Below are 21,817 nucleotides of genomic sequence, written 5' to 3'. Positions count from 1 at the left end.
TGGAAAAACGGGACGGCCGTGGGTAGTGGTTTGGGCTGGTTATTCCGTTTCGGACGCCGAAGTTATCGCGCCCGGTATACCGGGGCTGCCGCTGTAGCGCTGAACCACGTCTGCCACGAGGCCGGGGTGGGACTCGAACCCGGATTTCCGCCGCTCCAAGCCGACGCCCTCCCCCCTCGCCCACGGCCGGGGGGCGGGGCGCGCCGCCCGGCCCCGCCCGGCCCCGCCCCGGCGCGGGCGCGCCTGACGACAGCTGCAAAGCAGTTTTTCAGCAGCCGCAAGTGAGGTGAGTCGCGGCCCCGCGGCGCGGGGGGGGTCGGAGCCCCCCCGGCCCCTCAGACCGGGCCGGGCTGGGACGGGATGGAATGCAATGGGATGGACGGGACGGGACGGGCGGCGGGGCCGGGACGGGGCCGCGGCCGCTCCCCCGTCCCGCCGGGGCCGCGCCGCCCGCGCTCCGGGGTCCGGCGGGCGGGGAGCGGCGGCCGGCGGAGCCCGCGCCTCCCCTCGCGGTGAGGCGGCGCTGCCCCGGGGCTGCGGGCGGCGCGGCCCCTCGGGGGCGGCGGCGGGGCCGGGCTGCGAGCGTCCCTCCGCTTCCCTGAGCTTCCCTGCGCTTCCCCCCGCGTCCCTCCGCAGGGTCCGGCGCAGCGACCCGGTGACCGCCGTGCCAGCCCGCGGCCTCCGCGCTACCTGAGCCAATGCTCGATCTGGAGGTGGTGCCCGAGCGCTCTCTGGGGAACGAGCAATGGGAGTTCACCTTAGGTGAGTGCGTTCCTTCCCCGGCCCTGGGCTCGGCGGGTCCCCTCGGCGTCCCTAAGGACTCTCTGGGAGTTGGAGAGAGAAAGGGAGAGAGAGCCAAAGCTCGCCTTTCGCTGCCCCTAAAAATACTAAAGTACGAGCTTTAAGGGTTTCCTTGTAGTTCATAGTTTCACCTTTAGCTTTTGCGTGCCAACTTGTGCTTTCTTTATCTGATTGTGTGCTTTCATCTGCTCGTTTGCTTTCTTTTGTCTTGCCATGTAAGACTAGGCATTCTTTTAAATAACTCCGAAAAGAGGAAGCATGAATGTGCTGATTGTCACCTGAATATGTGTCAGGTGATACTGGCAGCTTCAGCTGTGCCCTGATACTTACTATGACTGCTGTGCTTTTCTGTACAAAACCTTCATAAACATGAGTCGAGTTTCACAATTTCTTTGTGTCGCTGTTGGGTTGCGAAATAGTGGAGAAAGTAAACTTTGGAGATATTTTCTCGGGGTTGAATAACAAGTGTTTCCCTCCCCCCGCCCCCCCCAGTCATTTGTATTTTTTCATCGTGCTGAATAGTCCTTCCCTACCAGTTATTGCTCTAGTTACTGTGATGTGATGAGAAAGAACTTTCCCCCAGCTGATGCAAATTTGGTTGGTGCCAAAGTGTCCGGCAGGACACTGAAATGAACAGTTGAAATGAGCTGATGTGGGTTCTCCGGGTGACCTGTGTTTTCAAGCAGACATTGGTAGTTGTTAAAACTCAGAAGGTGCTGTCCTTGTCACTTTTGGCTGTGTGACATGTCAGTGTTGATCTCTTTTTATTCCTGTTTTCCATCCTTGCTGTGGCTCTGTGTGGAGTTTATGGTGGTGGGAGTTTGGGAGATGTAAACCGTGTGTCACCCTCTGTGTCTGCCTGAGCTGGAGTTACACTTGGGCTGCTGCTCCCGTCACCTGTGACAGCGAGGGGACAGACTGTTCCTAAAGACACTGTTACACAGCTCTGCCCTGACCTAGGCTGGACCTGAGGAGGGGTGCTGTGCCTTGGGGTTATTTGTATGAAACCCATCAAACACAAAGGGCTGTTTGTGCTGCTGTGACTTCAGTCAAGCACAGCTTGATGGTTACCGACAGGGCTCAGTGGCTTTTGAAGGCTAATTATAGCACCTCAGGTCCCACCCTGGAAATCTTAGTGAACTCCTTGTACCCTAAACGTTCTGTGCTCTCAGCTCTGTGTGACCTCTGCCATCCTTTAGTGCCTGTGTTACCTGGGGAAAAGCAATTTCCAGCTGCATACCCTGACTGTCTTCATAAATACAGAGTACCAGCTCCTCTCCCTACTCCATATCAAAACAAGAAAAGAGAAAATGTTTTTCCTTTTCCCAAGGAAAGCCAGCTAAAGCAGCCTCATGGTTAAAATTTCCCAGTGTCTCTGTGTATGTGCACACACACATACATAGATGTGAGCAGGAGGAAACTCGGCTGTATTTCTTGCAGTAAACATAGCCACCACGTGATGTGTCTAATATATAATTAGCCTGACCTGCTGGTGCAGAGCAGGAGGCTGACTGGGTCTTAGGATACTTGACTTTGTCCTGCACCAGCGATGGTGTGTGAAGATTGTCCCTGCTGACAAGGCTGGGGTAGTGCTGGTGTAGATGGGACTCTCACTGCCAGCTCTGTTCTACTCATTATTTGTTTAGCTCTGCTCTTAGCAGAACTAATGGCAGTATTCCTGAACTGCTGCTGACTCTGGCTTCCAGTACTGTGCCCACAATGGAGATGACTGAGGGGAAATGCCAGGAAAATTTTGTACATGACTTTTTGGATTCTGTTTCTGGCTCCAGTGTTGACTCACTGTGTGACTAGAGCATAAAAAATTTACCCGAGACTGAGTTAGATACCTGTGCCACTGCACCTCTTGGGCTGCATTCCTGCTGTTTTAAAGGAGAACAATTAAATACTTTGTAGTGCCTACAGCTATACTATTTGTGTTTGAGATGTGTAATTTCTAAGGCATACTGGCATTTCTCTTGGGCTTTGTACTTTCTTTTCCCACCAAGTTTCACATATCTTTATTTAATGCATTGTGGTTCATCATAGATTTTCTTGTATTTTTCTCCTAATTTCTATTCACTTTTCTGTCCCCATCCCTTCAAGCCACACAATCTTAGCATAGGCTGATGCTTCAAGCCATGATGTTCCTGACCAGTGTGTGTGAGAGAACTGTCTTGTGCTGCTTGTATCACCCAGCATTTAGAAGAGGGAAAGGCCTGTGGCAGAGGAACCCTAGCAGTGGTCTTTGTGGGCATTACTGCCATGGCTCAGTTTAGTTTTGACTGTCTGATGTGTTGGAAACCATGTTTGCTTCCCCGTTCCCCCTGACTGATGAGCAAGGGAAAAAGAATTCTTTGTTTTCCTCTTTGACTGCAAAGGCTGACGAATGTTGAGGAAAAAGGGGATGTTGTGTGTGAGAAGACTGGGGAAAAATAACCCATTTTTTTATTCCTCCTTTGACTTTCTAGAAGCAAATGGAGGCAGAGGGAGGATACTGGCTGTTCAACACATTTTGGGTCCTGTAAACCGTTCCTGGAGAACTTGGGTTGCTCACTGTAGCTCTGCTAAGCAGCTGCATGGCCAAATCTGTTTGATTCTCAGTGACTGAAAACTGAACAAGCCAGCCCATGTCCATTTGCTTGCAGCCTGAGAAAGCTGTGAGTAAGAGAGTCACATGAACCATCTGTTTGCACACTTAGCAGTCCAGCATTGCATCAGTTTACCTCGCACTCTGTGTTTCTGCACTTCTGGAGCTGGCTGCTTTTTGACTGAATCCTCACAGGCTGCTGGCACCATTGGCCTATAGGTCCTGTCAGCTGTACTGGCTGGGCTTCAGCCTGTGCCACTGGTTTATTTTTTAACTGAGCCCATGGTCTTAGCCCTGCTAGTCTTATGGATACTGACTTAGAACATAGGATTGGTACTCTTCAGTCAACCTTACCTTTTTTTCTGGATTCGTACTTTTGCTAGGTTGAGAAATACAAACTTTTACAGCAACATCTTTGATCTTATCTTCTTGCTGCTATTCATGTTTCTATTCCATTTTGAAAATATTATCCAATACATAATAACTGTCATCTTCAAACTCTGCTGCCTAGACTACAAGGCAACTGCTATTTCCTAGATAATAGGAAACAGTGCTGCTTTATTGTGTGGCTCTGCATTTTAATTTCATTACCGTTATTAAAATAATAACTCTTTTTTACTTAATATCATCTACTGACATATAATTTCTAGCTGCAAACCAAATTGTCCCCAAGATTATGGGCTAAGGTGAAAACCAGTTTTGCAGACAGGTTTGTATATGGTATTTGCAAATTGAATCACTGTAGTTCTAATTTGTGCATCTGTTTTACCAAAACTTGATTTCATTATTTCAGCAAAGCTGCAGTATATGGGCTCAACAGTGAGAATTATATTTTTGGGTTTTTTTCAGTGGTATGCCATTATTACTTTAAAGCAGTATCCATGGTGAGCTAGGTGTGTATGTTTTAAATATATATATATATGGAAGAGAGAGAGAGAGATTTCTCACTTTGATACTATGGATAATGTCTAAAAGGTGCTTTAAAGCATGACATATTGTCTGAGTTTGATTGGTGCAGCAAATAACTAAAAGTTTTGAATGTATTAAATGTAGGTTCTGAGGTAAATTATGCCTAATCAGGCCAACTTTTTTAACATTTAAAAACTAGAAATAGAAAAGGACAGGGCAAGGAATGGAAATAAAATGTCAGATAGCTAATCTAAATTGGGTTAAAGCAGTTAGTAGGGAAAACAAAACTGCACAATTATGAGCTCATAACCTCGCTTTATAAATGCCTGCTTTCAATCCAGGAATGTGATCACATTTCATTTGGAAAGGCAACAGAGGTTTTTAGTGTGATAAATGATGAGATGGTGTGATGCTATTTTTTCTGCAGAATCAGCTGTTTCATTCTGCTTTCAAAAATATGTAACTGTAAAGATACACACTAAGGAAAGAAAAACAGCCATTGAAATTGTAGGCAAGGCTGTGGACTACAAGTGTATTGCCTCAGTTGAATCAAATTTTTAGTATGTCTATCCTGTCTGTAAACTGAGAAGATAAAGTTTCTTCCTTGACACAAGTAGAGCCATATCAGCAGCTCATGTGGCCTCTTAGGTTTGAGGAGAATCATTGCTCTGTGTTAGTATTTTTATGTGTCTGGTATGAATACCCAGTACTCCATCAAGGTTAATGAAGTGTGTAATAAAAGGTGTTTCAGGAGCCTGTTGAATGGGTGTGGTAGTGCCCAAGCCAGCTCTAGTGGAGTTTGATATGGGCTATTTTATCAGTTATTGCACTAATGACCCTAAAAAGCAGAACATTTTGTGCACAGGCTGTGGCAAGCTCTTTGCTTTTTCTACTTGAACTTTGCTGTTTAATTTTGTGTCTAGAGGTACTTTTTTCCTATATGCCTAACAATTGGTAGATAAACAATGACTTTTCTGTTTCCAAACACCAGGTCTGTGCTGATACCATGAGTCAAGCCAGCTTGTTTGTTGACCACATACCTTTCTGTTGTAACTCAGTGTTTGCTGATGGTGGTTTGGTTACCTTGTGTAACCTTGTTGTTAAAAATCTTTGTTAACTGGTTTCTGCACTGAAGAAATCCTGTTTTTATTTCCAGGAATGCCGTTGGCTCAGGCTGTAGCAATTCTTCAGAAACACTGTCGCATTATCAAAAACGTCCAGGTTCTCTACAGCGAGCAGGTGAGCAGGGCACGGGCAGGAAAGGCACCTCTTGGTGAATGAAAACATGCTTTGTGCTCATGGGCATGTTGTGGGGCTATTTGAAATTGAGCTACACCAAATTATTGCCACGATGTGAGAGATGCAGCTTTTATGTTTCTTGTCATAATCCTCAGCACAGCAGTACAGTGATTTAACAGCTGTCAGTTTTGTATATGCAATGGAGGAGTGGCATTGTTTTTCCTTTAAGAAATGAAATGTTATGTAATGAGCTGGACAATTTAATTCTAGTCTATTTACTTTATCATTGTGAAGTGGTGCTACAGTTTAAATAACTGAATCACTCATTATTTCTGCTTTTGTGTTTGGTCCAGTGGTGATGAGCCACTTCTGCACCTTTTCTCTGCATCTGCAAATTTGTTTACAGAAAGTAGGTGCATTGATTTAAGCCAGCTATAAATGTCTTAATCATTCTTCATAATGAGCATTAAGTTCCTGATATGTTTGACTTCCATCAAAAAGAGGGCTAGAAGTGAAACCCTTCTACTAGATCAAGTAAAATGTGTTATTCTGATGGAAGTGTAAGGGGAAATAGGACAAAGGAGTTTCAGATGTCTCAAAGGACTCTCCAGATGTTTTATGTGCAATGCCCTTTAATAAGAAGATGATATTCATATGTTGCAAATTATGGCTCTTTGCATCAGGAAAAAATCAGAGTCTGTACAATGTTAGTTTGTATCAAAATAAGGATTCAGGCCTTGTGCATTTGCAGCGAGTACTGAATGGCTAAGAACAACCTTGACTCTGGTGTTCAGTGCTGGATATGTATTTCATTTTATTAAATGAATTATCATTTTGTTTTTACTTTGTGGATTTATGGGTTTTCTGATGACTGAATTGCAAATCTGGCTCCTTGTGATTAATGCATGGGAGCATCTGTCTGGCAGTGAACACATTCCTTGTTTTTTTGTATTCTTTGGAGAGTTTTAGTTTTTCTTACCACAGTGCATTTGATTTTTTTCTAGAGTTGTTTAGATGAAGGATGAGCTTCCTATTCCACTCAGATTGTAGGATCACAGAAGGGTTAGTGTTTCAGTGCTAGTAAACAAAGGTGTATCACTCCTTATTTTATTTACATCTCTTGGAAAGTTACATTGTTCTTGACTGTGTACACTGTGTACACTAACTTCCATTCTGGCTGCAGAGGGCAGGTTTAGTGGTTTGGGGTTTTCTTCCCAAAATGTAATAAATGTAGAGATGTTTTAGCACCTGCATAGTCTAACAAAATAGTTGTTCCCATCTTTCTGGAATAGTTCTGATGATTTTTTTTTTCCTGTATATTATTGCAATTCAGTGCCTGATTTTTTTTTCACACACCACTCAGGGCCTGCATTTGACTGTCTGGCTCTGTCCTTACCCTCATGCAGAGTGTCATGCATTTCATTAGCAGCTGAGCACAAAGAGCTCAGTTCTTAGAAGATTCAAAGCCTTAAATTAAATTTGCCATGCACAACTTCTATCTAGAGAAACTGTACCTGAACAGCCTTCATGTTTTTCTTCTTTGCCTTGTAAAAGAATGCCTTTGAGCACTGTGATCAAATGTTATTTAAAGCTGTTGCATCTCTAAATTTGAATTTCTGATCCTGGAACTCCAGCAGTGAGTACTTCCTTTCAAAAATTTATATGGCAATTAAATGCAATTAGATCTGCCCATGGTGCTCTCTTTAACTTGACATAAATGGGATGCCCAAACTGTGCCAAAAAAGCTTGATGAATCCTTTTCTGTGAATAAAAGAATTTTAACTCATTTTTGGTCAGTTTAAGTGGGTACTAATTGCCTTTGTTTTCCTGGGCTTTTCCCTCTGGATTGTGGTTGATGGGAATGTTCAGTGATAACAGTTTTTCCTACATCTTTGTGTAGATTAGCAATATAACTGCAGAGCTGTGGTGCTTTTTTCCGAAAGATCTCTCCTGTTGCTTCTTGGCATCATCTTTCATACTTGAGGTTCTGTTTTGTGTATTAAAAGTCACATGAACTAAATTTGTGCCCTTGAATCTTTCCATGTATTAGAAAATATGCCAGCAGAGAAGCTATTTGCTGTGCTAATTATCAAGCTTTTCCTCAGATGTTTAGTTTTTTTTTATCCATCCACTCAAAAGTACTTGTAATGCACTCGTTAATTTTGGAATAACCTTACGAAAACTATTTAGAAACCAATGAAAAGCAGACCATATCCCATAACAGAACAACTCAGCTGGTGTATTTGGATGCCAGATTACAAGGTTTTTTTGCCTTTCTAAATTAGATTTATAAGGGATTAGAAAATTACTTTCATGATCAACATTAGGCCTTTTTATCTCAAGCTTATAGTTCTGTTGCAATAGTGCTTCAGTTCTACACAGAGCCATAAAAGTTTGTCAGCAAGAGTGAGGTGCCAGCAGTTGATGACATTGTATGAAATGTGAAAGTTTCATTTAGAGCAGAGTTGACGCAGCAGATCACTGGTGTTCAGCAAAGATGGGCCCAAACTGGACCAACTTCAGCAAAAGCTACTGCAGTAGTCCAGAGGAGCAGGAAATCTGTCACGGGATGGAAAGCCCCATGGCTTGTTTTAACTTAGTGATGTGAGGTCTAGGATGATTACTTGGCTATATGGTTTGGGAAGGGGTGGGACATGCTCATGGAAATGCTCAGAAAGTATCAAGGCTAGAAGACAGTGCTGATGTGAGAAAATTGAGGATGAGAATTCGACTTTGACACTGAAACCCCAGAGCTCCTCTCAGTAGAGCAAAGTAAGATAGCTTATGCTTAATTAATGAAAGGGCTGCATGTGTGGTTGTCCACTTTAGAAGCCTTTATTTGTCCCAGTTGTCCATCCCCATCCTGTCTTTTGCTAGGAAACTGCCTGGTGCAGTTCTAGGGCATGAATCTTGCTGCCTGCCTGCCATTCAACCTTTTTTCTCCTCTGACGAGACAGCTGTGGGGGATAGAGCATTTTGAGCAAATGTGCTTTAGATGGTACATGATCAAAAAGCTGAACTGGGGCCAAGTGGCTGTGTCTGTGTGGATTGCAGTGGTAGAGCAGAGCAGCTTTCCCAGTGGCCCAGCAGACTGAGAGGGTGTAGAGCTATACAGACACCAGGAAAGTCAGTGGAATGTCTCCTATTGACTCCAGCAGACTGCAAATTAAGCCTTTAGTTGTTATGATTCACAGTAACTAAGGAAACCTAAATTCACAACATGAGAGTCTGAAGCCTTCCTTTTGAGGCCTATAAAAGACTGTGACAGTTTGATTTTTGAAGTGGAAAGCCATCTCTTTGTCAAGCACAGGCCTGGTTCTGAAGTGAGACTTGGTATTTTTGTGCACTGGGAATGCAACAGAGGCTGTCCCTTGATGATGTCTCTGATGCTAAACTGGGAATGTTAATTTTCAAGGTGGGGTTTTGTTTGTTTTTATTTTTTTTAAATGTGGTTGAGGGTTATACTGTTGTGAGTTTTGTTTTTTGTTTTTTCCTCCACTTACAGTAATGGACAAAGTACTCATAGAAGTTTTTGCAGGACACACGCATTTCTATTTCTTTTCATAAGGAAACTGAAGGGTTTGAGATGTTTGGCCAAATGTATTTTAGTTATGCTTATGAATTGAACAAGTGATTGCTTTCTGAGGTTGTTTTGTTTTTCTAAAGCAACCAATTTATACCTCTACAGTGATGTATAGCTTAACAAACAAACAAACAAAAAAACCCCTTAAAATTAAGAGCCTAACTGCTTTTTTCTTTGTTTTACAGTCACCTCTTAGCCATGACCTCATCCTTAACCTGACTCAGGATGGAATCAAACTGCTGTTTGATGCTTTCAATCAGAGACTTAAGGTAATAAAACACCCCTCCTGCAAACAGACAATGCACACCAAAACCCTGGGATGTCTTGACACTTAACAGAGCATAAGTGGCTCCTGTAGACATTTAATTTGTCTTCGGTAGAGTGCTCTCCTGTGATTATGATATGCATTTCTTCAGTTTGGGATTTCAATCTTTGTTTATGGAAGTAAGACACCTTTCCTGTGCTCTGGGCATGTACAAGTGCCACAGAAGTGTGATGGTGCAGTGTGGACTCGCTCATCTTGTCTCGAGTGGCACAGAAAGTGCCAAGGCCCTTACTAAAGCTAAGCCTTGGGTTTGAAATCAGATCACCTTTATTACACACCAAACAGGGTTGTTTTCTGCCCAGGTTATTCCTTTTTCTGGGCTGCCATTTTACTTATGAAGTTAAACTTCCTCCTATTCATAGTTTTCATTTAAGCTAGCTTTACAGAGTACTTGTGTGGCTGTGAGCATGTGATTCCCCCCAGAAAGCCACATCCAGGCCTCTGGTGAGCAGCTGGATTCTGCACTGACTTCAGTGAGTTCTGATTGTTGCATTTGGTGTCTTCAGTTCTACTTTTCTGCTTTTAGGTGACCAGAGTTGATGTGCATCTCTCAAGGATGCTTAGTGTAGTTAAGATGCAAAATAAAAGGCAGGCTGGTTACTGATTTCTCATGGCATTTATCCTTGCAAAATATCTGTAACGGAAGTGGTATTTTTTATCCATACAAAGTGGGTAACTGTGAGACTGTAGAGGTATGACTACATGGGTAGAAAATTTTGAAAACCTCTTAACTGAAGAGGTGTGTAACTCCTTAGTTATTTAGAGTGGTCCTTTCAGCCAGACCAGCTGTGTTTAACAATTGTCCCTGATTCTCACCTGGTAGGTGTAAATTTCTCTGTGACAGAAGTGTTTAGGTGTTGATTTGGTTACTTGGGTGAGAATGAACTGCTTGACATGTGAAAGCAGAAGTGTGGAGTTGTGTGATACTAAAAAATTGAATACTTATAGTTTAGGTAAGTCTGGTATGGTGCTCACATCCATACTTGCAGGGTTTGGAACAGTGATAGGTGGAGCCCTCTGCCCTTTACTCACATATAAAATAAAACCAGCAGAAAAATACCACTCTCTAAAGTTCAGCCATTGCTTTATCCCAAAAATTACTGTAGGAGAGAACCGTGTTGCTATCAGCTGAAACTCAAGCTCTTTGTATATATATGAAATGGTTGAATAGCAACCCAGATTAGTTGTTGAAAGTACTTATTTCTCTAAGAATAGGCTGTAACACCATGGTATGCTTGTATTTTTATAAGAGTTTTTATTTTATAAAAATACACATTTTGAAGAAAATTTCAGTTCAAATTGAGCTCAGCTGAGGGACAACTGAGCACTTGTTTCCCCAGATTTCTGTTTGTAATTGCCCTATGGTAGTTTCTGTTCATGAAGTCATTCTATAATAATGGTATTCTTGTTTTTAAGAAGTTTTTGAATTTGCTGATACTGTGTATGTGGATGCACAATTTTTAAGAGCATATCTTGAAAATTCTTTGTCAGCTGTATGAAATCTTTCTAACTGAATTTAATTCTGCAGGGGACTGAATTCAAAGTGGGCATTATCATTCAAGTACATGGCTTGCTGACTGGCTTTTTTTTGGGGAATGTTACAATCCTGTAGTGTTTCTGAGGTGCTTTAAGTAATGGATACCATGTCTCTTCAGTTTCTGAGGGTCTGTTTTTGTTGGACCCAGTGGGCTAAGAACCAAGCAAGAGCTTTTCTTGCCTTTCTGGATTTCTTGCCTTTTTTTTCTCCTTGCTTTTCTGTATTTAAAAACTAGTTTTAAAGAAAAAAATAGAAACCCCAAACTCTTCTGGTATGTATTGCTAGGTTTGTTTGAAAAATAAAAATAATACAGGAGAAACAATCTCTTCTGTCTTGTTGTGGTTCAGTGGTCTAGTGATACTTCTGTTTGTTTGAACTATGAATAGTCAAGCTGTGTAAATGCATACAGTGCTATGAAAACTTAGACTTGTAAAAGTGTTCAGAAAGCTTTCTAGAAGAAATCCAATGGGATCAGTTCAGAAGTGAGCAACAGCACTTGTTAAAAGACACAGTAGGTATAAAGTAAATAATGCCTGTTTTTAGGATAGTGACTGTTTTCAGTGTTGCTCAGCAGCAGCAAAACTGGAAAAATCAGGAGGCCTTTATTCTTAGTGTGGTTTTTTTTTTAATGCACACTTGCTAATAAATTTGTCTGCGAAGAGATAGAAATACAGGGTACTAAGATGGAATATCTTGGCAATTCCAAGGAAGCTGCTGCAGGAATAAAGTCAGCAATATTCCTAAGAAGTTTCCTCCCTTTTTTCAGGGAGAAGGGGGAAAGACTCGCCTTCAGTAGCCAAAGCATTGCAGGAGATGTTGCTGATGTGAATTGGTAGATCCAGGTTCAGGTCCTGAAAGCAATTTTAGCATTAAGGTCTCTCATGTGTCCTCCCTCTGGGGTGGAGGAAGAATTGGCTTTCGTAGCATTGGTCTGTTATTGCTGGTAATAGACATCTGAACATTTCCATAAGTCTTCATAGTGAGTTCCTCACACTCACAGTGAGTGTGAAGTAACATCAGCTTTTACTCATTTATAGCAACTGTCTTCTGACTTTGTAGTAAACCCATCACTGAACAGTCCTTGGTCTTCTCAGTTTGTTCTTTGCACATAGAATCACACTGATCCTTTTGTCAGTGTGGCTGCTGTAATTTAGAAAATAATTTTTTCTCAAGTGCTCTGGCCTGTTCTTCATTATGACATTCATGACTTATGAGATCCTTTGACTGCCATTAATTTTTGCTAAGTTTTACTCGTTTATTCCCCTGCTGTTGGTGAAATGTTGACCTGAGTTGGTCTGTTTGAGTCTTGGGAAGAGGCTTTTTGGCAAGCTGGTGCCTGCTGGCTGCTGTTGGGGTGTTTCTCTTGGGGGGAACCACATTTGTGCCACTGCAATTCTTTGTGCACTGCTCCTGGTGCTTCAGCTCATCCTTTTGTCTTGCACCATGTAGTTTTGGTAGAACTTTAGGAGGGTGCCTAGGGCACACAGCAGTGGCTGCAAAACAAGATCTGGGGTGGGGCTGGTTCTCTCTATTTTCAGAAAAAAATTTTGTGGAGGGAAAAGATGTGCAAGAGCACTAAAAAAAAGTAAAATCAGTCCTAGCTTTTCATAAAAGTAGCCTTTGTTTTTTAATAGGCTTTAACAGTAAAGGAAATCTGGACACGTCTACTGCACTTGAATTAAAATACTAGATAACTAGGTTTTTCCAAGAAGCATAATTCCAAGTGTACTTTAGTAAGAAGAAGAATGTTTGTTGTCTTGTTGGTTCTGCCAAAATGTTAATTTGTTACTTGCTTTGTGCCCTACTTGTTGCTTATATTTTGAAATGCCATTAAATGTTGATTTTCTTTTTCTAAATATATACAGCGGTAGTGGTTTAAACATGGCAAGTTGTTTTATTTAGGGCTATTTGCTGGGCATCTCCCAAAACCAAGACTTCCTTCTCAGCTGGTGATATTTTTAGGTTTTAAAGCCACACTTGGTAGCAAGCTGCCTGGGAAATTCTGCTTTATTCTCTTGCTCAAGAGTGTGTCCTGCCAGAATGTGCCAGTAATTTCTTGGAGGATTATACAAAACAAAAAATGTGGTTTACCTTTGCTTTATGGCAGTTATGAGCTGTATGTGTTTTCTTTTCCTGCTGACACAGGAACACGTATGTAAGGTGGAAGAAGTTGGAAGAAGCTTGTGTTTTTCCATGGCTACTTGCCAAAAATCATCTACTTAAAGCCCAGTGTAGCCTCAAAATCCAGTGGCAGTCATAAAAATCGTATGACACCAGTCTCAGATGCATGCTTGCAGTAATGTATTCAGAACAAAGGATCTGTATCTAATGTTTTCTGCAGAGAGGAAATCTCCTTGGAATCTTCAGTAAGGTTTAAAGCGTTTACTGAATATCAGAACTGGATATTACTGCTTGCCCCGATTCCTCATGGGCTGTTCTTCTGATGGTTTTCTGTAATGCTTGGCAAGGTTGCAAAATATCTTAAGTATAATTGAAATGGGATATTACTGCTAAGCCTTGCTGTGTTCATCTTTTACTTTAGAAGAGCTGGAAAGTTACAGCAGTGCAGTCAGTGTAAGGACCTTGTGCCCTGCACAGGCATTCTTCAGGGTAATAGGAGCAACCCAAGGAATGGCCCATTGACATTCATCAGAAGATTCCCTAATTAGCTAATCCTTGCTGTTGCTTTCCTTTGAATTTGTTTGAGTAAACTTTGTAGAAATCAAGATGCTGATGTGTCAGTGATAGTATTGCTTCCTGCAGACAATACCGATAATAGACATGGAATATGGGGGTTCTCTCCTGAACACAGAGTTGTTCAGTCCTTATTTCAGATGTGCAGTTGTTGAATCAGTTTTTGAAGTTTGGTCTCTGACACTGTGGTTTATCTTGGCAGAGTTCTGTAAGAAGGGGAGCAAGCAGCACTAGCTAGTCTTGCCTTTTGACAAGGATTTACCTCTGTAATGATTTGCAAGTATCTGAACTATGGCAATGTTTCTGTTTCCTGTATTTCAGGTGATTGAAGTTTATGACTTGACTAAGGTGAAGTTAAAATATTGGTAAGTGGTTTAACACCTGCCATGATTTCCTCTTGGTTAGAGTGACTGGTTTTACTATATTTTTTTTTTAATCCTGAATTAATTGTTTTCAATTATTCATTTTAAAAATAAAAAAATAACTGTCATAAAGGAGTGTGCATAATCATCCTTTCTTGAACATGGCATTCAGTTAAATTACCAATTTACTCTTCTGTCTTGGAGACTTCTTACAATTTTTGTGGTATTGCCATTAGTAAATGGCTTGTTGCATCAGTTTGGTTTCCTTCAGGCAGATTAATTTTGTTTTCTTTTTCAGTGGTGTCCATTTTAACTCTCAGGCAATTGCTCCAACCATAGAACAAATTGATCAGTCATTTGGAGCAACACATCCAGGAGGTAAGCCAAAAAATTTCTGAGAAGCACACCTAGCCTGACAGACTTCTTTCTAGGAAGCCTTTCCAGTATGTCTGCCTAGAGCAATGTGTAGGCAGTTCTGTTGTCATATGATCTGGAGCTGTATTCCAGAATGGTCATATTCTTACAGCTGGGAAATCATGTAAAATGTATTGTCAGTTCAGTTGTGACTCTTTTTAAAAAGTGAAATGGTGAGGCAGAGAGTCACTGGCACAGAGTGGTGTATTCAGATGTCATTAATGATCTGTTTTGAACTGCCAGTACCAGAAAACTGTGATCTTTGTTGTTGATGCTGTTGTTGTTACATGTCCTTGTGCATGGCCAGCTCTCCAGCATCCTTAGGGATTGTGTATACCATGAGCACAGACATTTGAGCTGCTCCCTGTGCAGAATCAGCCAGGGCTGTTTGCTCAGTCTCCATGCTCTGTGAATGTGGTAATACCCTTCTAGGCAGGAGCAAAGCTGAGCTGTGTGTGACTGGCTCACACCTCCCTGAGCCCCCTGCTCTGCTGGGGCACTGGGGAGGTGTGCAGTCACTATGTGCAGCATGAGCAGAAGCAGGACGAGTTTGTTTAACCTGGCTGAACCCACTCTGACTTGCACAGCCACTTGGCTGTTCACCATCCCTGCAGCAGGAAAAAGAGTATCTTTAAGCTCCTTGTTTATGTATGAAAACGAAGAGTGTATTTCAGGGGGTTGTTAGGCTATGAAAATAAGCAGGGGAAGAGAAACTTTTGAACTTTATAATTAAACTGCTCGGGAACTTTGAAGAAGTTGACTGGCACAACAAGGAAGAACTTTACCTCCATATAGTCAAGATACCATTTTCAGAGCCTCATTTTCTATTTTTAGCTTAAGCCAGTCCATTTGCAGTAGTCAGGCTGATCCCAAACAGGCAAATGTTCTTTGTGATAGATGGTAATTGCATATCCAGCCTTTGTCTCTGCTCTCTGCAGGCAATCTCTTGCATATTACAGAATGGGATTTATTAACTGGGGAGGGTCATGTGGGTAGAGCAGTATTATTGCATAAAAATCTGCAGTAGTGGATGAATATCAGATTGACATAAATGAAGCTTGGAACATTTCTAGCTGTAATACTCCAAGGACCAGAATTAACCTTTCTAAATTTTGGTCCTGACATTAACAGTTCCTCTTAGACAGAAGCTCTGAGATCTATGGTTAGATCTATTGTGGAAATGGTATGTACAAGAAACAGTAGAAATAAGGGTAAAAGTGGTTCCATGTCCTGGGTGGCTTATAATTTTTATTTGTTCTGTGATGATGGTTTATTTGCAAATATGTAGAAGTGGAGCACTTCCGAAATTGTGGTATTACGAACTGTAAAAGTACATATCTAGACATAAGCATTACCTGTGGTAGTGATAGCATATTTTATTACTGCATAAAATCATATACAAGCACTTAATTGTTTGGCACCACGTGTCCTTGTGCTGAGTTTGCAGATCTTGTGCATCTGTCATATTCAATTAAGAAGACTTGCACACTTGCTTCATCTGGTGATAGTTTTTCATAATATCTTTTCATCTAGTGACAAGTAGATAAGAAAATATATTTATTAAAATGCTGGCCTCTATTACCATTTCACTAATGCATTTGCTTATTCAAGTTTCCTCACTGGAAAAATACTTCTGCCATTACCAGCCTGCTTAGCAGAAGTAAATGCTTTGTGTTATGTTGCCTGTCACACACAGTTTGAGCTGTATTATCCAACACAAGTTTTTGATAACTCTTTTTATTCTTTGTGTTTTCTGAAACAGAAAAGGTGAAGAAGCAGAATGGTTTTCAGCATGAGGGAGGGATGGTGATGGTGTTTTCATGTCCCACATAAATTGGACTGGGGTGGGAGGAGAAACCTTCCTTTTAATGTGACCAAAGCACCAAGTGCTAGGTTTCATGAATGAAAGGAACAGAACCATCCCTTTACTTCTCTGTGCTAACACTCCTCCAAACCCCCAATGCAAGCACTTCAAAATGTATTTTTTTTATCTCTGTTAACTAACCTCCTCTAGAATTTCACTCAAAATGTTGTCTTTCACTTATAACCAAGGTGGTTGCAGCAGAACTTTCCTGCAACAGGATGCAGTGCTAGTTTCAAAATAAATTTCAAAAGGTTAGCAACAGTTTTGTGTTGAAACCAAACTTCAGTGAGCATTTTTGGTTTTGCCAGGTCAATGGTTTTAAAAAAGAAGAGTCATCAGAAAAATAAATCCGCTTCATTACTTTTTGGCTAATGTTAGTTTGAAACATTGCAGTACCTTTGTCATGGGGCTTATTGAAATACAACCACTTTGGAGGTCAATAGCTTCATCAAAGCCAAGATTTTTATCCCACATTTCCATGATTCTCTGACCTGACCTCCTTCTGGGAAGGGCTTGCTTTTGCCAGTGGCTCTATTGAGACCACGTCCTGTCCTGAGTCCTCATGAATGTGAATTTGTGCCAAAGTGTCATTCAGCAAGGATCAGGGCTGTGGGCTTGAACTCGAGTCATAAGGTAGAAGAAAAAGTCCTCCTTCCCACCTAGCAGAGTGGCCTTGCAGGGATGGAGGGGTTGCTGGGCTCTGGCTCTCTGACTCTTGGACTTCACTGTCCCCTAAGGTACCAAAAAAGTCTTGTGCTTGATACCACTAAGAATTGACTTTTGGATCTGCCTCTGCTTTTACTAAAGCTGTGTCCATTTTGCAGCCTTACTGGTGTTGGTGGCTTTGTGCTGTCAGCTTTACAGAAATATTTCCCAGCTGGTCACACTCTGCTGCCCTACTGGAAGGCAAACCTCCTCCCTTTCCCCCACCTAGAGTGCAGCAGCAAATAAGCAATCTTTTTGCTTCTATCAGCAATTTTGACTGGAATTAGCAGGGTACCTGTGTGATAAAAAAAATTAATAATACAAAAAATCCTTTTACCTTGTTCAGTCATGTGGTTGTAATCTATGGTTTTATAGATCTATGGTTTTATCTAGTTCTCATGAGAGAACTTCCCGAGAATAAAAAAATTCCTTGCCCTTTAAACCTAAGCATCAACAAACATTGCAGGGGATGGGAACTGATGCAATTTGTATAATCAGATATCACACTTGGCATGACTAGGGGAAAAATAGTTCTCCAGCTGGCTGTGGGCTTTGGAAAAGATGTATCATAATTTATCACATGAGAGAGATTTGTATAATTTTCCTGCCGATCAAAACATTTCCCTCTCTCCACATGTTCTTCTTTCAGTGACAAGCATGGAAAAGACTCTTAGCCATTAAATTCTGTAGAAAAGGCAAATGATAACTTTTGAAAGTTTAATGCTTATTGCTCAACTATTATTTTTCTATCCTGGGTGGCCTTACATTGTCCAGATAGCTTGTGATATGTCTTTCAAGTTGAACATTTGAGAGACACTGTGGGAGGGAGAGAATAAAATATTTCTTTATATGCATTTTCTCTCTATGCTATGCCATTTTAAATATAACATCATAAGAAAAAAGAGAATATTGAGCCTTTGGTATTCCTTTGGTAAAGTGGAAGAAAGCAGCTTCTCTTGTTAGAGGGTTTCTTTATTGTTTTAAGCCTCTGGTGTTTTCAAGCTGTCAGCTCCTGTGTGTTACTAGAACACTCTGTTCCTCCAGTGGCTACTGGGCACAGGTGGAAATTTGTAAAATCAATCCCAAAACAGTTCCCAAGCTCTCAGTCTTTTGGGATTGTTTTTTAATCTTTCCACAGTCTCAGAAAACAGTATGTCTTGCTAGAGTAAGCACTGGCATGACATTTATTGTTTTTGTAGTTGATGTTGTGCAATTGATTGCAATGAATCAGGACATCTCGTGATGTGGTGACAGCTGGAAGTCTGTGCCTGCTCTAATTTATTAGTGCTCTTTGTGGGAGCTGACTGGTTGGCTGCTGTTTCTGGTGATGCTATTTTTAATTATCATTGTAAATGGCCTAGGACCTGTGTGTCTGAAGCATTTCCTCCTGTGCCGTGTCAGTGTTAGCCGGGAGTGCATGGAGCTGACTGGGGCATGTCAGCTGCTCTTGGGAGGAGAGGTGGAAGTGCAGGTCACAGGATGAGCTCTCCTTTGAACTGACCATGTGTGAAAGAGGGAATTTTCAATGTTCTGTGCACATCTCTCAAAGATTTCTGGTTAATATTGTACAATGTTTTACATAACGATGCATAGAATTGTTTTGTACCAAACGTGGCTATTTAAACTACTTTAGAGATATTAAGGTATAATTGATTGTGTCATGTTGTATAATTGTATTGTTAGGGATAGGGTAGTGCCTGCAGGCTTGCAGAGGCAACTGTAATGAATCTATGGTTTCTCTTATTGCTGTATTTTTACTGCATGGAATTAAAAGCAAAGCTGTTACAGTCCAGTGTAATTGTGTTCCTCCTGCATTCTGAGATGTAACAAATTCATTGAGGTGGTGAAGGTGCTGTCAGATATGAACTGGAGAATTCTTATATTATTTTGGTAACTCTATTTCTATTTTCTTTTCCCTTTCAGTGTATAACTCAGCTGAGCAACTCTTTCACCTCAATTTCAGAGGACTGTCGTTTTCTTTTCAGTTAGACTCCTGGACTGAAACTCCAAAGTATGAGGTCAGCAATCATTCTTAGTTAATGGATGGTCTTTTTGCCTCTATGGTACTTGCAAAGTATCACCTACATTGTGTCTTGCTGTCTTTTGCAAGCAAAAGAAACCAATAATTTGGAAGGAATTGAACTCCTCTGTGTTCTTATTAATGCTATGTAACCATCTCAAAGTTAAAAATTTACTTCCTGTTGACAAAAGGCATGTGATTAGGGGTTTTGCTTGCATCATGAACTGGGACTAGCAATTCTGTTGGTGAAAGGAGTATTCTAAAAATATGAGTGCTGTCTATGCAAATACATAAATATTAAGCAATCTACTGGGAGGCTGTTCTTTTATCAGATATTTTTGAATCTCATTGAAGTGATTATGCAACTAAAGTAGGATAGACTTCATAAACTACATTTTCATCTGAAGTGTCCTTCACTTCAGATGAGTGCCTTCATATGAGTGCTTCTAGCAAGCCAAATGAATGAGTTTTATTCATAATGCCTGTTTGCATATTCACCAAATGTTTGGACGAGTTGCTGAATAATTAAATGCATTACTGCATTCTCTGAAATCTTTGGAAATTCCCGTCTAAAGTGGAAACAAGATCAGGTCCTCTGTGGTTTCCTTCTGTACTAAGGATAATGTATGTATAACTTGTTTTGTGTGAAGATGGAAATGCTCTCAGTTGTGAGAGATAATCTGTATTTACCAGTTAAAAAGCATTAAAATAAAGGAGCGTATAAAGAGACAAAACAAAGAAGAAATCAACCAACATGATGACACATGTTCTTTTTCACAGCTTAGTGCTTTAGTGGTTGTGGCTGACATGTCACGGGGTAACCAGGGGAAGTTATTGTTCAGCAGTAATGAAGGTCAGTTGGGTTTCAGATTGGAAGGTGAATAGAAACCTAATAAGGCAAACAAAAAGAATGCCCCAAGAAAGAGTAGTTTCTTTTCATGCAAGAGTTCCCAGGGCATTGATGAATGAAATAGCCAAACTACTGAGGAAGTAAGTAGTTTCACCAAAGATTTGAAATGATCATAAAATATCTCAAGTTGGAAGGAACCTGTAGGGGCATCATTGAGACCACCTCCCTGCTCCTTGCAGGACTACCTAAAAGATGTTAAAATCAAATTGATAGAACTGTGGAGAAAGTAATTTTGCATTCTCTGTCTCATTCAGTTGCACTAGTAAGGTTAGTAAAATCTTCTTTGTGAAGAGTGTAATGCCAAAGTCTCCCCAGGAACAGATAGAAGTAGGATTGTTTTGAAAACAGAATAGTATGAAACAGTCCACAGGGAAGACAAGTCTTTGTGGAAATTTTTAGACAGGAGCATTAGAAAATTGCAGAGGGGAGTAAAATTTGAAGCTGTCAAAATCTGTCAAGTTTAGGAAAGATCATATAGGAATGCTAAGCTACTTAGCAAAGCAGTGTAATCTTCTACTTATGGAAATGGAAAAACTATGAAGAAAACTTAGGAGTTTATTGTATAGCTGGAAACAAGCTGCAAGTGAGGAGAGCATGAAAACCTTTTCTCTCTTCAGTAATCTGAAGTCTGTCATCTTTAAGAAGCAAAAGGTATTAATGTTCTGGGCAAATTCAGGATGAGTATTGAAATTGGGACATTTGCTAAATAATAGAAGTTCCTTTCTTAATATCTACAGCAGTGAAAGTTATTGTTCTAGGTTAATTTTTTTCCAAAGAATTTTTTGTGTATGTGTGTTTACCTTATGTGACGCCCTGCTAAAGTAGACCAGGTAGTAGTTTGCATATTGTACATCTTGTCTTTGTTGACTGCTTGTGACAAAGATAGGGTTTTTTCTGTCTGGTGACAGCAAAGTATGTTACTGGTCTTGAATGTCCTGTCACATTCAGAATTGAAAGAAATTCCTTCTAGTGCAGTGAGAGTCAATCTGACTTCCTTAACGTGCTTTCTATTTGATGAGAGCACTCAAATCCCTGTCAAAACAGTATGTGTAAGAGTGTGGTGATAAGGAGAGCAGAAAATCTATTTAATGAACAAGTTTCTGTTCATCAGATAAGGCATCTTGGAAACCAGCAAAAATGTTAAAAGGCTGAAATTAATGCAGTGGGAGACAAAAAAGGGAAGTTTTCCTTTAAGACAGATGATTTTTTAGACCTCAAATATAGTGTATCAGTACAAATACTTGGAAGTTGCTAGCTGCCAGTGATCAAACCAAGGAAAAACAAATTCTCAGTACACACACACAGAGGCTAATTGTCAGACTAATGGCGTCTTTTGATGAATAAACATGCTGAGTGTTTCACCCCAGCTCAGGAATTCTGAAGTGGTGGAATATAAAGAAACACCACCCAGAAAGTTGGGTTTTCTGTTATTTTGCCCCCTTGTCTTTTGCTGGAGACTTGCTTCAATTGGTAAGCATATGCAGCATCTCTAAAGCAATTTCTGACCTTAAGTTGAAGTGTCTGCTGTGTGTAACAAGAATTATTTTGTGTTTTCCCCAGCCTAACTTTGCCCATGGTCTGGCCTCTCTGCAAATTCCGCACGGCGCGACTGTGAAACGCATGTACATCTACAATGGCAACAGTCTGCAGGATACCAAGTATGTACAGCTGCTCCTGCTCTTTCCATCACTTATTTAGTGTTGTGCCATTCCTAAATAGAATAGTATGTTTTTTAGTTCAGTTTGGGTCTTCAATTAATTTGGTAATGTGCAGAACGCCTTGAGATACCAGATTTCTGTAGGTGTTGTCCTCAGACCTTACAATCAAATGTTGGTTTGATTTATGTTGCTGTAAAATGAGCTTGGTT

General features: G+C 41.0%; 1 protein-coding gene across 1 annotated transcript in view; it reads left to right on the top strand.

Moving 5' to 3' along the window:
- Positions 1–201: 201 nt before the first annotated feature.
- PHAF1 (phagophore assembly factor 1) overlaps positions 202–21,817 on the top strand; it is a 36,679-nt gene continuing 15,063 nt past the window's right edge. The window contains exons 1-8 of the mRNA XM_021535229.3: positions 202–286; positions 637–762; positions 5,454–5,536; positions 9,305–9,388; positions 13,997–14,040; positions 14,336–14,415; positions 18,944–19,038; positions 21,511–21,608. Coding sequence (XP_021390904.2) covers positions 699–762; positions 5,454–5,536; positions 9,305–9,388; positions 13,997–14,040; positions 14,336–14,415; positions 18,944–19,038; positions 21,511–21,608 — 548 coding nt within the window. The 5' untranslated portion in view covers positions 202–286; positions 637–698. The remainder of the gene's footprint in view (positions 287–636; positions 763–5,453; positions 5,537–9,304; positions 9,389–13,996; positions 14,041–14,335; positions 14,416–18,943; positions 19,039–21,510; positions 21,609–21,817) is intronic.

The sequence above is a fragment of the Lonchura striata genome, chromosome 13, assembly GCF_046129695.1.
Source record: "Lonchura striata isolate bLonStr1 chromosome 13, bLonStr1.mat, whole genome shotgun sequence".
NCBI lineage: Eukaryota > Metazoa > Chordata > Aves > Passeriformes > Estrildidae > Lonchura > Lonchura striata.
This window is presented reverse-complemented; position numbering and strand designations above follow the sequence as displayed.